We start from the raw sequence: 16,551 nt of genomic DNA on the forward strand, positions 1-16,551 counted from the left end.
AATACTACGGAAGTCAATGGGGTCCATCAAATGTTTGCTTACTGACAATCTTCAAAAATATCTTCTTTTGTGTTCAGCAGAAGAAAGAAATTCATACAGGTTTGGAACAACTTGAGGCTGAGTAAATGATGACAGACTTTTCATTTTGAAGTGAACTATTCCTTTAATAATTTTGTGGAAACCATGATAAGGGAAAGTTGAAAATAAAACAGAAATAGTAATGTCTATTGAAAAGTAAATCCTTGCTCAATAAAAGTATTTATTCTTTAAAAAAAAATTAAACTGACCCCTAAATTTTGAACAGTACAGTATATACATATATAATGAACATATATATATATATATATATATATATATTGGTGTTCAGCTAATAAAGTTTTTTATTGCCATATTGCCATCTAGTGGGCATTAGCAGGCAAATATTCATAAATGATTTCAGGCCAACAGGCAGCACATTTCTTTTAGCAGAGGGGTGTTAGTTACCTGGTAAAGGAGTGTGTCCAGCATGCTAATACTGAACACCTTACCAGCTGCGAAGGGCAAGCGAAATATGAAGGATAAGTTTGAGCCTTTCTCTTTTTCTTTCTGTTCCATAAAGCCATGCAGATAAACATGGAAAAGAAGGGTTAGGACCAAACAGATTAATCAAGCCTAAATCAATATTTTTATGATTCAATGTAATAAGAGTGACAAAAGCATGTTATGAATTTCTGCTCACCTTCTCCAGTTTGGAGAATTCCAGTGAGTGACAGTCCTTTGCGCAGAACTGCATGAATCTCATGTTAGCGGGATGAGTTAACTCTGTGATGATGTTGAGACCAGAGAACAGCCTACAAACAAGTCATTTACAGGAGACTATTTCAATGACTTTACAAGATCTTTAGTGTCCTTGTGAGAAAGAAGTGTGCCTAAATGTATTGCATATGCACTTATAGTGTACTTAAATCTTAAAAGTATTTAAAAAAGCATATATATATATATAATATTAGTGGTAAAAGGTCACAAGTGTACTTAAAGAGAGTACACTTTCATGACTATGTTGCTTACACTCAAGTACACTTTAAAAAAATTAATTTTCTAATAGTCAAATTTAAAGTTTTAAATCATGTTCAATAATCTTCGTCATTCTTTAAAAATGTATTTTGATGTGTTGACTAACATTCTAAAGCACATGTAAAATCCTAGATTATAATTTTAACTGTAGTGTGTTATTGCATTTAAAGTTAATATTTTAAATGTACTAAATTGCCACATCATTATAATTGTGTAATTACAAATATATTTAAATGCATGACATACAGTACAAGTTTCAATATAAATCATTAACTCTTTCCCTGCCATTGACAGAATTTTCCGGCAATCGATGTTTTCATGTGATACGGTTCTAGGGGGCGCTATTACGCATCCATTATTAAGGATCCAAAAACAAGCGAAGCAGAAAGAAGTGATCGAAGCATTGCTTACACACATGTAAGCTAACGTAATCATCAAACATTCTAGCCTGGGAAAACCCAGACAAACTTCCGGCAAATTTCGATTTGCTCTGCAAGTAGTCTGGCAAAGAGCCCATTCAAGCCGATTTCTAATCCGTCCAAATCAAGGCACCAGTTAGAAACGTTGAGGCATGATTTACACAATGACGATCGCTCTGATTGGTTTTAGGTCTATCCAATTGCGCCCAGAGGCATTTGAGCGACGTCCGTTGGTGAAGCGCACCAACTTTTAAATGCATTATTATATTCAAATTGCAAACACATGAGGACAGTCTCCATGAAAGACCCACTGACAGATGAACGTGCTACTACATTTCTCTCCGAAATGGTAGGAAATGAAATCAGATTTAATAGAGGATTTTAACTGTGACAAGATGATTGACAGGGCAGTTTACATGATGGGATGTACGCGACAGATCCGTCCGATAAAGATGACGAAGTAGTATGTCCCAAAGCTTGCCTACTTTTTTGCTACACATTCAAAAGTAAATACATTTTCTTCACAAAAAGAGTTACGTTACATACTTTTATGTCGTAGTGTAACTTAGGCGGGACGCAGCATATGGCTTACACGATGACGATCGCTCTGATTGGTTTTAGGTCTATCCAATTGCGCCCAGAGGCATTTGAGCGATGTCCGTTGGTGACGCCCCTTTGGAAATCAGTTATTAAAGAAGATTTGCCAGACCATAACTCAGTTACTACTGAGAATGGTCTGGTTTTAACCAGGCTACAAACATTCCACAGCATATAAATAAAAACTGCCTAATGATACTGAATGAAATGTTGAACCCCATGGAGAGGTATACGAATGTGAAGCTTTAGGGTGTTGATAGAAGCGATCTACTCCATCTACATTGTGATCATTGTTCTGAATCCGATCCAGACAAAATCTTTGACAATCTTTTTGTCTAAAATGTTGCTTTTTTATGAAACTCACCCACATTCAAGTGTTAATAAAAAAAGTGTTAATACATATATGTGTAAGAGATTACCTTTGTTTTATGTCTTTTTGCCTGTGTGTGTTTTTCCATGTGTTTTTGTCTCAACCTGGGACGAGAGCGTGCCTGCCTGGAGATCAACCTTGAGGGAGCTTCCAGGAGTACATGGACTAAATCACAATATCACTGCAGACCCCTCTTTACCATCGTTGAGATGGAGGAGGATCACCACATCACAGTTCATGCCACGCACGTTGTGCCACCTGCCGCCATTGTCCCAACAGACAAGCCAGAGCCCACAGCAGAGAGCCCGAGCCGTACAAGTTTGACCAGGTGTGTGGGCGGTTGATATCATCTAGGCAATATTGGTGGAATACGAGGGGATGAGGTGGAGCCTGTTCCCTTCGACTATGGCGGATGTAGATGCGCTGAACTCAGAACACCTGATTTTATTTGAGGATATGGAGGATAATAGCATGGGATAATAGCACCCAGCACCCTGAGAATTCTGCCTGTTCCGCATCGACCATGAAGGCCGTCCCTCGGCCATGAAGGCTGTCTATTCCACGTCAGCCAAGAGGACCATCTGTCTGTCCTGTACCTAGAAGGTTGTTTCTTAAACCCCTGCCTGCACTGCTCAGTCCACCAGCCTCCGCTTAGAACCTTCGTGCCCGTCCCTCCACCTCGCTACCTTGGCGCTACCTGGGTTTCCTCGTCCTTCCGGTTCTGCCTTGGTCAGGCATCACTCTGCCGTCACCATGGACTTACTGCACCCATTTGGCTCTGTCTTCCCTCCAGCTCCACCTCAGTCCTCAGGCATACCGGCTTCTCCTCAGTCCTCCGGCACCCTGGCTTCACCTCGGCCACTAGTCCCCACAGCTCTGCCTTGGTCTTCAGGACCTCCAGTGTCGCCCAGTCTCCGCCTGGGTTTCCACCACCATCAACTCTGCCTCAATCGGTCGTCCCCCTGGTTCCGTCTGCCTAGTCTCGGCCATGGCTCCTCCCTCCCTCAACTCCACCGTGGGAATTCATTATGGGATTCCAGCTGGGGATTCCACCCTGACTCCTCCTACTGCCAACTCCTCCCTGGCTTTTCCTGTTGTTTGCTCTGTCCTGGTTACTGTGTTCATGCATTGTGCCTGGGTCCTACACCCAAGACCCGTCCCGCCCTCCTCTGTTGGACTTTTTTATTGTTGTTATAAGATGCATAGGCACGCATTCTAAATAGAGGGGAAAGTAGGCTTATCTGTGTCTTATGTCTGTTTGGGTAAGTTTTGCACTTGTTTTAGTTCAGTTTCCTGTGTTTCAGTTTGTTCCCATTGTTTTTTATTGTTGGATTATCAGTTACACCTGTCATTTATTTTGTTGATTAGTTTGTGTATTTAAGCTCTTCGTTTCTTTCAGTTCATGGTCTGTTCTTGTCACGTTATAATCGGTTGTTCTGTTCCTTCCTAGTTTTCGAGTGTTCTGAGTTTTTTGTTAAATCTATAACTGTTGCATTTAGATCGATTACCTCAACATTTTTCAACCGAAGCTGACATAAAGATGTACTTAAGTCCTACTTATGTAAGTGGGTCAAAAAGCTACGGAAGAGGATTAGGGCCAGGCAATAATAAAAAAATAAAACCATCTCGAGATTAAAGTCATTATAATGCGAGATTAAACTCGTTAAATTTCGAGAAAAAAAGTCGAAATACAATCTTGAGAATAAACTCATTAAATATTGAGAATAAAGTCGTTGTGTTTCGAGAAAAAACTCGTTAAATTTCGAGAAAAAAGTCGAAATACAATCTCGAGAATAAACTCATTAAATTTCGAGAATAAAGTCGTTGTGTTTCGAGAAAAAAACTCGTTAAATTTCGAGAAAAAAGTCGAGTAATTGTGCGAATAAACTCGTTAAATGTCGAGAATAAAGTCGTTGTGTTTCGAGAAAAAAAGTCGAAATGAAATGTAACGTTAGAGAATAACGCATTTGATCAGTGTTCATTGCATAACCTGATAGAGGACATGGCAGAGTTAGATCACTTAGACAATCTATATTTTTGACTTTCTTTCAGTAACAAAGAATAGAACATTAGGTCTAGGTCGGCTAGGTGTTTTTAGAAGAAAAAATCAGTCCAATTTGCGCGATGTACTCGCTTTTGAAATTCATGGAGGTTTCGTGGTTTCCCAGGATACCATAAGACGCATTATTAAACTTGTTGATCCTTAATGTGTGGAATTTCGACGAAGGAGACGCTTGAGAAGACGCCACTTGCGCTGGCCCAAATATACTCTGGCATATGGACAGCTATGATAAACTAAAACCGTACAGCATTGCCATTAATGGCTGTATAGATGGTTACAGTCGTTACATTCTGTGGATGGAGGCGTACACAACCAACAAACGATTAATAATGTGTCTTATGGTATCCTGGGAAACCACGAAACCTGGATGAGGTTGATATCAGTAGGCTATGCAATGAACACTGATCGAATGCGTTATTCTCTACATTTCATTTCGACTTTTTTTCTCGAAACACAACGACTTTATTCTCGAAATTTAATGAGTTTATTCTCAAGATAGTATTTCGAGTTTTTTTTCTCGAAATTTAACGAGTTTTTTCTCGCAACACGACTTTATTCTCGATATTTAATGAGTTTATTCTCGAGATTGTATTTCGACTTTTTTTCTCGAAATTTAACGAGTTTTTTCTCGCAACACAACGACTTTATTCTCGATATTTAATGAGTTTATTCTCAAGATTGTATTTAGACTTTTTTTTTTCGAAATTTAACGAGTTTAATCTCGCATTATAATGACTTTAATCTCGAGATGGTTTCATTTTTTTATTATTGCCTGGCCCTAATCCTCTTCCGTAAAAAGCGCTCTTAAGTTCAACTAATTGCATTTAATATAAATTTAAACTATAATACATGTTCATTTAATTGCAAATAATATTGCATATTCCACACCGAAAACACTGCATTCAGTTTGGACTTCCTTAGATTATTTTTATAAGAGCTCTTTTTAAAAGTATGCTAAATTGAACTTCTTTATCACAAGGGTATGTTCAACAAACATGCATTTATTACTGCACATGGCTGTATTCTAGCTGATATTCAATAGTGTGATGTTTTTTCATTTTAAATGCACGTAAGTGATTAATCTCTTGAGAAATCAAAGAAAATCTCAAACAGTCTCTGACCTGAACAGGTTCTGAACATTAACAATGATTTTTGCATCAGCCATATAGTCTTCCTCAGCGCTCATGGTGCTCTCCCTGTCAACAACCACCATATTGGCAGCAAATGAGACACCACAACGCAACAGGTCATCCAGGCTGTAAGGAGATACACACACAGACAGATAGACAGATCAATTTCAGTAAGACATTTGGCAATGTTTGATGCAACTTCAAATAATCATGCTGTAATATACTTATTTGAGTTTTGTATTTAGCTAATAGAGCTTCCATCAACTCTTCCACTCTTTATTTAAAATCTAAGTGGGAAAGTTTGAGTTAGGGTAATTTGCAAAAGCCTGAGTATTTAAACAAAACAAGGCTGTAAAAGCAGACTAGAAAGTAGACAAATATATCTGGTGGGCAAAATGACTGCCCACGCATTTAGCCATTTGTTAACAGCAAGTTAAGTAAAAGCTTTAAAATGACAAGGGGGTATTATATACAGTATTCTGTGTCGTAGAATCTAAAAGTAAAATCTTGAGTTTGTGTGCACCACAGACCTTACTTCAGGCATTTAACCAAAAACCCATTCAAAAAAACATTGACTTCAGTAAGATGGAATCATTAGTTCAAAAATATTAATTTGTTTCCAGGTTTTTAGACAGCACTCTATTCTCAATTGTGTCTTGAGCTAATTCAATGTTTTTATGTTATCTCGAGAAGGTGACTCTCGATGTACAGCAGCGGCCTTATCTCCTTCCTGTCCTCAAAATAAATGTATCATTTGAGGGCAGGATACAAACAAACATTATAATGTTTCATATTTCATAATAACGTCTCTTGCCTGTCGATTGACCCAAGCAAGTAATAGATCATTGGGAACCAACAGACAGTCTCAAGAAGTTCTGCATCTGGCCTAAAAGACAGACAGTCCACACAGAAACAACATAATGCAGACATCTGTAGTCATTATAACTAAAAGACATTGGCAACTAAAGAGTTAGTAAAGCTCAATAAACAAGGTAAAAGAGAGTGTTGTGTAAAATAAGGATTTTTACTCTTTTTCCAGGAGCAGCACGATGGGCCACAGTTCATTCTGTGGTCTGTATGAGGCTCGTAACGGGAGGATGAAGTTGTACAGGCTATTTCCTGCTGTCTCAGCGGACACAATGATGAGCTTATTCTTCAAACCGTACGCTCTGACATCATCAACGTCTTTGTGGTTGCAGGTCTTAGACAAAAACTGACATCACAATAAGATAATTAAGCAATGTAAAATTACAGTTCAACATTAAACCAGTGATATCTAGGTGCATACACTGAATACTTAAAGCATATTCATAAAACATACACTACCGATCAATTTTTTTGTATTTCGTTCAAGTCTCGTATGCTCACCAAGGATGCATTTATTTAATCAAAACTGTTTATAGTTGTTTTCTATTTGAAAATATTTAAAATGTAATTTATTCCTGTGATGCCAAGCTGAATTTTCAGCATCATTAGTCGTTAGTGTCACATGATCTTTGAGAAATCATTCTAATATAATGTTTTCCTGCTCAAGAAACATTTTTAGGGCCCAAGCCCTGAAAGGGCGAAGGCCCTATTGTTTTCGTAAGGATTTTTTTTTTCTTTTTTTTTTTTTCTTCATTATTTTTTTTTTGCCTTTTTGCCACTTTTGGGGCCCTTCACATGCTCAAAAACTCTTGAAACTTTGCACACGGGTCAGAACCCGCGGCCATCAGGGCCGGACTGAAGCTGGTACCTGGGCGTGGCAGGGGGGCTCGACAGCGCCCCCTGGAATGGGGTCCAAAATCTTGGTCCATATATCAAACAAGCTTGCATGTAATAATATGAAACTCAGTACACATATAGATCTCATCGGGCCGCACAACTTTCGTGCTCTGAGTTTTACAAAAGCCCAACAGGAAGTCGGTTATTATACGTTGTTTGGAAAACGCATACAATGGAATGTGAAATACTCCTCCTAGGGAATTCATCCAATCGCCGCAAAACTCGGTGAGAATGAAGTCAAGACATTGAGGATGAATTCTTGCGAACAGATTTTTGATATCTCGAACGGTTTGGCCGTGGCAAGGAAACGAATTTATGGCGAATAATGGGACACAGGAAGTGTGTTATAACTTCTGCATACATTATCTGATCTTGCTGAAACTTCAGCAGTGTGTTCGTTGTAAGAGGCCGATCACATGGATGTGACCTTTGTGAGTCAAAGTTATAGCGCCACCAACTGGCAACAGGAAGTGTGTCACTTTCAAAATGCTTTGAAATCACTCTCTTATTTTTACCCGATTTGCTTCAAACTTTATGTGTATAATGTAGACACACGGCAGATGTAGACCTGTGAAAGGATTATTGATATCTTAGATACTGTTGCCGTGGCAACGCATCAAACTTTAATATTCTTTTCGGATGCGTTTGAGACTCTTAGCATGCTTGAAATTGGATGAAACTCGACAGATACATCACATTTATTAGCCAGTAGACATGTGCAAAGTTTCAGAAACGGGCGTGGCAGGGGGACTCAACAGCGCCCCCTTGAACGGGGTCTGAAAACTTGGTCCATATATCAAACACGCTTGCATGAATTAATATGAAACTCGGTACACATATAGATCTCATCGGGCCGAACTACTTTCCCTCTGTCAAGTTTCACGCCAGCCCAACAGGAAGTCGGCTAATATGGGTTGTTTGGAAAACGCTTGCTGTGGAATGTGAAATACTCCTCCTAGAAAATTCATCCCATCCCCACCAAACTCGGTGTGCATGAAGTCAAGACATTGAGGATGCTAAATTGCGGACGGATTTTTGATATCTCGAACGGTTTGGCCGTGGCGAGGAAACAAATTTATGGCGAGAAAAGAGAGACACGAAGTGTTATAACTTCTGCACACATTAACTGATCTTGATGAAACTTCAGCAAAGTGTTTGTGGTAAGAGGCCGGTCAGATGGATGCAACTATTGTGAGTCAAAGTTATAGCGCCACCAACTGGCAACAAGAACTGTGTCACTTTCAAAATGCTTTTGGCAAAATGGGGGGGGGCGGGTTACTTTTACCCACAGTTACAAAAATCAGTATATATATTGGTCTCATCGAGCCGGACAAGTTTCTAATTTACAGTCATTAGCTCTGACCAACAGGAAGTCAGATATTTTAGTTTGAATGTGGATTTATTTGCAAAATCGGCCTCTGAATTTTATATATATACAGTATATATATTTTAAAGTGACAAGACAGAGAATATTACTTGTCCGATATATATATATATATATATATATATATTACATTTATACATATAAATATATATATATATATATATATTAGGGTGCATCAAAAAACACAATTCTTGAATTTTGATATGGCTGGGTGCTAAAAATGTTCCAATATATGTAGAAACAACTAGGGCTGGGCGATATGGCTGAAAACTGTATCACGATATAAGTGTTTCATATCGGTCGATATCGATAATTATTGATTTTCTTATAACATATTTAAAATAAGGACCATTCCAGGAGACAAATATATTACATTTAAAGATTTTTTTATTTTAAACTTAACCTACCTTTGATTATAATCCCATCAGTTATAAAGGCAGAAATGTCAACACGACCATGGAAAACTCAAAAGTCTAAAATCACAATGAACACTTAACAATTATCTCTTAACATTAAGGTGCAAAATTAAAGAATACGTAAGAAATGCTTTATAAAGGGGTGGGCGATATGGCAAAAATATAATATTATGATTTCTTTCTATAAATTCTATAAATCTATTTCTTTCTATTTTCTATAAATTATACATTGATACTTATTAAAGCTATTAATAAAGTTATTAGTCAAGAGCTGTGAGTGATTTTCTCTTTACATTTTGTTGTTTTATTAACATTAAAGGGATAGTTCTCCTTAAAATTCTAATTTTCATAATTTACTCTCTCACATTGTTTTAAACTCGAATAAGTTTCTTTCTTCTGTTGAAAATAAAAGTTATTTGGAAGAATGACCAACAGTTGATGTACCCCAGTGACTTCCATAGTATATTTTTCTCCTATGGAAGTCAATGGGGACCAGCTACTGTTTGGATACCCACATTCTTCAAAATATTAATATTAGAAAATATTAGAAGGCAATTAATATAGGGTTGGAACAACATTAGAGTGCGTAAATAATGAGATAATTTTTATTTTTGGGTGAACTATCCCTTTAAGGACAAGCGGCAACGTGTTTACTATTACTGTCTCTTTAAGAGCTGCGCGCGACGCGTCTATTATACACGCATTTGACAAGCAGATTTTCTCTCAATTTTCTCAAGTTTGCTTTTACTTTAGACATATCCGACTAGTTTATGTAAACCTTGTGTGTATATAATAGTATTAGCAAAATAAGACTCGAAAGATAACTTAGTATTCAGGCGCTGGTAGACAGGCTTTTAGTGCATGTGAGCTTCACATGTATGCGCTGAGAAACGCACATGCTAGAACAGCGCATCAGCACGCGAATAACAGAGAAACTGACGACGGTCTTGCATTATCTGCAGACGACATTGGTCTGACTACGGTCAGACTTTAAGTCAGGCGAGCTGACTTTTTCTGTTTTATCTAGAGAGTGAGTGCCTTTGTTCATGCAATCAAACTTGCTTTGCTGGTTTCTTCCAACGAAAAAAATAAATAAATTATCGAACGTTTTATCGAACGCATTTTTTATTGATATTGATTAAGTGTCTATCGCGATACATATCGTTATCGTTTTATCGCCCAGCCCTATGCAAAATATTTTTCCAGTACATGATGATTTAGGGGTGCCACCGCACATCTGTTTTTATTGGATAAAGTGGTCAACAGTGCTCAATGGTCACAATGGAGATCTGAGGTAAACAATACTACAGCTCAAGAAAACTGAGATGATCTTTCTGTTTGAGGTGATCTTTCTGTGTTGGGTATGTATTATTACATAATTACTATCATATCTGTAATTTTGTCTTTGTATACTTATTTATCATAAGTCATTTAAGTCATATTTATAGGTATTTGGTGCGCATTACATCTAGCTAATGTTAGCTAGCAACAGTTTGCTAACCACAGTCAGCTATCTATGTTAGCTAAGCTATTAATCTTAACATCAACAGTATTCAAGAGTGGACAATGTCATATTCAGAGTATACAGTGGGGAGAACAAGTATTTGATACACTGGCGATTTTGCAGGTTTTCCCACTTATAAAGCATGTAGAGGTCTGTAATTTTTATCATAGGTACACTTCAACTGTGAGAGACGGAATCTAAAACAAAAATTCAGAACCTGTATAAAAGACACCCATCCACACACTCAATCAAACAGACTCCAACCTCTCCACAATGGCCAAGACCAGAGAGCTGTGTAAGGACATCAGGGATAAAATTGTAGACCTGCACAAGGCTGGGATGCTAGGCTGGGCACAATTATTAGAAAATGGAATAAGTTCTAGGTGACGGTCAATCTCCCTCGTTCTGGGGCACCATGCAAGATCTCACCTCGTGGGGCATCAATGATCATGAGGAAGGTGAGGGATCAGCCCAGAACTACACGGCAGGACCTGGTCAATGACCTGAAGAGAGCTGGGACCACAGTCTAGAAAACCATTAGTAACACACTACGCCGTCATGGATTAAAATCCTGCAGCGCACGCAAGGCCCCCCTGCTCAAGCCAGCGCATGTCCAGGCCCGTCTGAAGTTTGCCAATGACCATCTGGATGATTCAGAGGAGGAATGGGAGAAGGTCATGTGGTGTGATGAGACAGAAATAGAGCTTTTTGGTCTAAACTCCACTCGCCGTGTTTGGAGGAAGAAGAAGGATGAGTACAACCCCAAGAACACCATCCCAGCCGTGAAGCATGGAGGTGGAAACATCATTCTTTGGGGATGCTTTTCTGCAAAGGGGACATGACAACTGCACCGTATTGAGGGGAGGATGGATGGGGCCATGTATCGCAAGATCTTGACCAACTACCTCCTTCCCTCAGTAAGAGCATTGAAGATGGGCCGAAACACACAGCCAGGGCAACTAAGGAGTGGCTCCGTAAGAAGCATCTCAAGGTCCTGGAGTGGCCTAACCAGCCTCCAGACCTGAACCCAATACAAAATGTTTGGAGGGAGCTGAAAGTCTGTATTGCCCAGCGACAGCCCCGAAACCTGAAGGATCTGGAGAAGGTCTGTATGGAGGAGTGGGACAAAATTCCTGCAGTGTGTGCAAACCTGGTCAAGAACTACAGGAAACGTATGATCTCTGTAATTGCAAACAAAGGTTTCTGTACCAAAGTTCTGCTTTTCTGATGTATCAAATACTTATGTCATGCAATAAAATGCAAATTAATTACTTAAAAATCATACAATGTGATTTTCTGGATTTCTGTTTTAGATTCCGTCACTCACAGTTGAAGAGCACCTATGATAAAAATTACAGACTTCTACATGCTTTGTAAGTGGGAAAACCTGATAAATCTGAAGTGTATCAAATACTTGTTCTCCCCACTGTAGATGTCTCATGTGTATTGAGAGTAGCATTGTAATTGTTACAGTAAATTAACAGGGTAAGGCCACGTGAACATGTCCCATTGACCTCCATTCATTTTGTCTATAGGACAAATGAATGGAGAATCTTGAAAGTTGAATTCTGAGAAATGCCCAAGTTGCCCAAAGGGTTCAAACAAACAACTTTTACTTTGATAACCCTATAGAACATGTTACTGTATAAAAGTTCACTGTACTCAACATTTCCAGGTCAACCTTTTGGCAATTAGACTAAAAATTGCACATTTTTCGAAATTTCGCCAAAGTTCATGTGTTAGGTGGCACCCCTAAATCTCAATGGAATTCCTCAAAACTTTGCAAAAGTCATTTTTATGTTAATTGGAACAAAATGCAATGCCAGCCAAATTGATATTTTGAAATTAAAATTTCCCATTCAAATTTGATGCACTCTAATATATATATATATATATATATATATATATATATAAATATAGCTGCGAGCAGCGATGGAGGGCCCAAGCTGGTGACACCGCCACCACGGTGCCTTTAGTGCAACTAAATGCACCAGGGTGGCGGTGCCACCGGCTTGGGCCCGCAATCGCTGCTCGCAGCTATATTTTATTATTATCATCAATGTTGAAAACAGTTGTTGTTTTTTGCTGTAACAAAAAAATGCTGTGATGTTTTTTCTTGATTTTTGATGAAAAGAAAGTTAAAAAGAATAGCATTTATTTAAAATAGAATTTTTTTGTAACATTATAAAAGTATTTACTGTAACTTTTGATAAATTTAATGAATCCTTGCTGAACAAAAGTATTGAATTCTTTCAACAACAATGAATGAATGAATGAATGACATTTATTGTGCAACATAATTATTAAAGATAGGCTAAATCCACTTCAAAATCAAATACCTGAGGGAACACATACATATGTTAAAGCATATATATGTAAACTGTTGTTCATATTATTGTCCACCAAAATGTAATAAAGACATTTATTACCTTTTCCAGCCGCATACAACATTTGGGCATTTTCTCTTTCCGTAAATGGCAAAGTATCAGAGAGCTTCCCATGTAGGGTAAATTTGGGGGATATCCCTTAATGTAACTAAAAATAAAAAAAATAAAGTTCAGGAAATCTTGTTCCCATGGCAGATATCACATTATTCAATGTTTCTAATGACATTTAATCAAACTAAAATCAACGGTTACGCTTTATTTTAAGGTGACGTAGTTACATTGTACTTCCTCAAAAAAGTACTGAGTAATATTAATTGATCCACATGCACTTACTATAGGGTTACAGTAAGGGTTAAGGCTTTAGTTTAGGGTTAGTTGTTACTTGTTACATAACTTACTGTTATGCACTCACCTTAGAATAAAGTGTTACCACAACTTTCGTAAACAGAGGATTTTCTCTCTTAAGTAAAGAACAAATTACCCATTGCTACATTTATCTCCACTGAAGTACTGACTTGGACACTTTGACTGATCGCTGAGTAGATTGCCAGTCTGAAAGTAAGATGAATCAGTCACTTCTAGAACAGGAACCATGTTTGCTCTTCTGGTCTCAGATATATTTGTTTCAGTTGAAAGAGATGGACCTAAACTGGATGGAATGCTTATTTCCTGCACATCTATGGCCATGGTACCTTTAGGAAATACAAACAAAAACCTTTAGGCAAAAATCGGGAATGACATTACATTATCTTTCAAAGAAAAACTGTAATTTTATGGTGAACTTTTTTAAAACTTAACACACAGTACATACGCATCTGTTGAAAAGTTATAGTAAAGTTCTGTATGTGAGTATCGTAAAATTCTGGTAACTTTACAGTAAGGTTCCATTGGGTTAATGCATTAGTATGAGCAAAACAATTGTTACAGTATTACTATTTATTAGTCTTTGTTAATGTTATTTAATAAAAATACAACTGTTCATTGTTAGTTCAATTTATCTCAGGTCTATTAAATAATATTAACTGATACACCTTGTTTGTAGTAATGTATTAGTAAATGTTCAAATTAACATCAACTAAGATTAATAAATGCATTAAAAGTATTTTTCATTGTTAATTCATGTTAACTAATGTTAACATATGGAACCTTATTGTAAAGTGTTGCCAAAATTCTTTTGGTTTCAAACGATTATTTTATTCAGTAACTATGCATTAAAGGGTTAGTTCACCCAAAAAGTCTGTCATTAATTACTCACCCTCATGTCGTTCCAAACCCGTAATACTTTCATTCATCTTCGGAAAACACAAATGAAGATCTTTTTAATGAAATCTAAGAGCTTCCTCCATTAAAAGCTATGCAACTACCATTTTCAAGCCCCAGAAATGTACTAAAGACACCAAAGTAATGTGACCCAAGTGGTTTAACCTCAATTTTATGAAACGATGCGAGTGCTTTGTTTGCGGGGGAAAAAACCCAACAACATAATTTACCACTTTAATGACAAAATATTAATCTCCAATGAGTGTTCATGCAACAACATCTGCTCTCGCGTTTACACAAAACGCATGTGTCGTGGTGCTCTCGTGATAGCGTGTTGGAGATATTTTGTCAATAAAGTGGTAAATTGTTATTTTTTTCTCGCGTTGCTTCATAAAACTGAGGTTAAACCTCTTGGGTCACATGTATTACTTTAATGATGTCTTTACCTTTCTCTGGCTTAAAAGTAGTAGTTGCATAGGCTGTCAATGGAGGGAATGAAAGCTCTCAGATTTCATTACAAATATCTTTTGTCCCGAAGATGAACAAAAGTTGTAACAGTAAAAAAAATCTGTTTCAAATAAATGTAGTTCTTTTTAAACTTTCTATCATCAAAAAATCCTAAAAATATATTAATTAATATTCTTTAAAATAATAATATTTGATAATATTACTATTTTCACTACTTTTGACCAAAGAAATGCAATCTTGATGAGCATGAGAGAATATCTTACAGACCCCAAACTTTTAAACAGTAGTGTATGGCACTGCTGTGATATGTACAGTATCTTGGTTTGAAGTATTATCAGATGCATTTGTCTGACCCATGCTAGTAATGGCACTGTTGGTTGGGGGTTGAGTCATGGGGCTGTCTGTACACTCTGCCTGGGTCTTGAAGCAGGAATCCTCCTCTTTGGTAAGACTGATATAGAAGCACACGTCCAAGGGTTTCATGATGTGCTGAGGACCAGGGTTCAGCAGAATACTCTTAGTGTCCTCAGGGCACACTCCAATAAGACAGATGCCATACCTAGAAATGAGAGCGATATTTACACAAATATTTATTATTTATTAAAAAGTAAAATGAAGTGAAATTAATTGAAAGTCCAGAGGTGAGAAATTGCCATTTTTGTGAAATCAAATGTCATTTTCTCTGTACTGACATTTATAGCATATCTCAAATACTGTATGCTTATTCCACATACTCACTTATTATATGCATTTAAGGAGGCATAAGAGAAGCTCTTTCCCTCATACTCAGAAAAGAAGATGCTTTCTTTCAGAACAATGCTGTACACTTCATTTCCTGAGCATTTTCCATAAATTCTGTGCCAGTCCGAAGGAGAGTGTTGACCTTCTCTGCAGAGTTACATACATAACATCATATCATATATAATTATGATTTTGTGTTCCAAAACATGGGGGTGAGTAAATAACAAAATCTATTTTTGGATTAATTATCCCTATAAAGTCACCATGAAATCAAAATTGACTATTCTTGTTGTTTTTTTTTAATGGAATATTGCGGTAATTACTATAAAGGATTTGATGCACCTTCTAATTTCTAAAATATTAACGGAATCTTTAATCACAATAATTTCCCCACTCTCATGCAGCTCATCTCTTCTCTGATGATGTGTTTACTGGTGCAAGGGTGGGACAACCTGTCACTCACATGACATCACAGTACATAGCAAACCACAACCATCCAACAATCGAAACAATTCCGTTTAACTTGGATATACTTCACAAAATGGAAGGAAAGAACATTGCAACTTCTGTTTCATGCTGACTTTAAGGGTTTTTGATATGACATCAGGCTGGTGTACCCACAGGCCTTGTGAGGTGTGCACCAGCAGGGTGATGAAGCTGGACGTGGCAGGACAGATGCAGTTCAGGGCCAGCATGGCATATTTAAACTCTTCCTCACAAACAATATGATCTGAAAGGGAACATCACAGCACAATTGTGTTGAAAAGTTATGCATTAAAGTCTCCTGGCTATTTCTCTACATTTAGCCATTGTTTGAATTGAAATGTTCTGGAATAAATTAATTGAGACAGATTTGACAATACCTGCAAATTTCACATGAAATTTGTTTTCTGGTTTGAGAATCTGAACAAAAAGAGGACAGCTTGGAGCAAAGTCCTTTACTGCCCAAGCCCTCAGGATGGTCTGGTAATCCTGAAAAAAAAATTTGCTCTGCAA

At 37.4% G+C, this 16,551-nt stretch overlaps 1 protein-coding gene across 1 annotated transcript in view; it reads right to left on the reverse strand.

Moving 5' to 3' along the window:
* Window positions 1-16,551, reverse strand: part of kcnt2a (potassium channel, subfamily T, member 2a) — a gene marked incomplete at its 5' end in the record, with an annotated part of 40,047 nt that overhangs the window by 7,935 nt on the left and 15,561 nt on the right. Inside the window, 11 exons of the mRNA XM_081373797.1 lie at window positions 484-585; window positions 719-830; window positions 5,623-5,757; window positions 6,446-6,517; window positions 6,660-6,844; window positions 13,129-13,234; window positions 13,568-13,778; window positions 15,168-15,373; window positions 15,553-15,702; window positions 16,177-16,285; window positions 16,419-16,527. Coding sequence (XP_081229923.1) covers window positions 484-585; window positions 719-830; window positions 5,623-5,757; window positions 6,446-6,517; window positions 6,660-6,844; window positions 13,129-13,234; window positions 13,568-13,778; window positions 15,168-15,373; window positions 15,553-15,702; window positions 16,177-16,285; window positions 16,419-16,527 — 1,497 coding nt within the window. The remainder of the gene's footprint in view (window positions 1-483; window positions 586-718; window positions 831-5,622; window positions 5,758-6,445; window positions 6,518-6,659; window positions 6,845-13,128; window positions 13,235-13,567; window positions 13,779-15,167; window positions 15,374-15,552; window positions 15,703-16,176; window positions 16,286-16,418; window positions 16,528-16,551) is intronic.

Source organism: Scardinius erythrophthalmus (genome assembly GCF_964197995.2).
Source record: "Scardinius erythrophthalmus genome assembly, chromosome: 9".
Lineage (NCBI taxonomy): Eukaryota > Metazoa > Chordata > Actinopteri > Cypriniformes > Leuciscidae > Scardinius > Scardinius erythrophthalmus.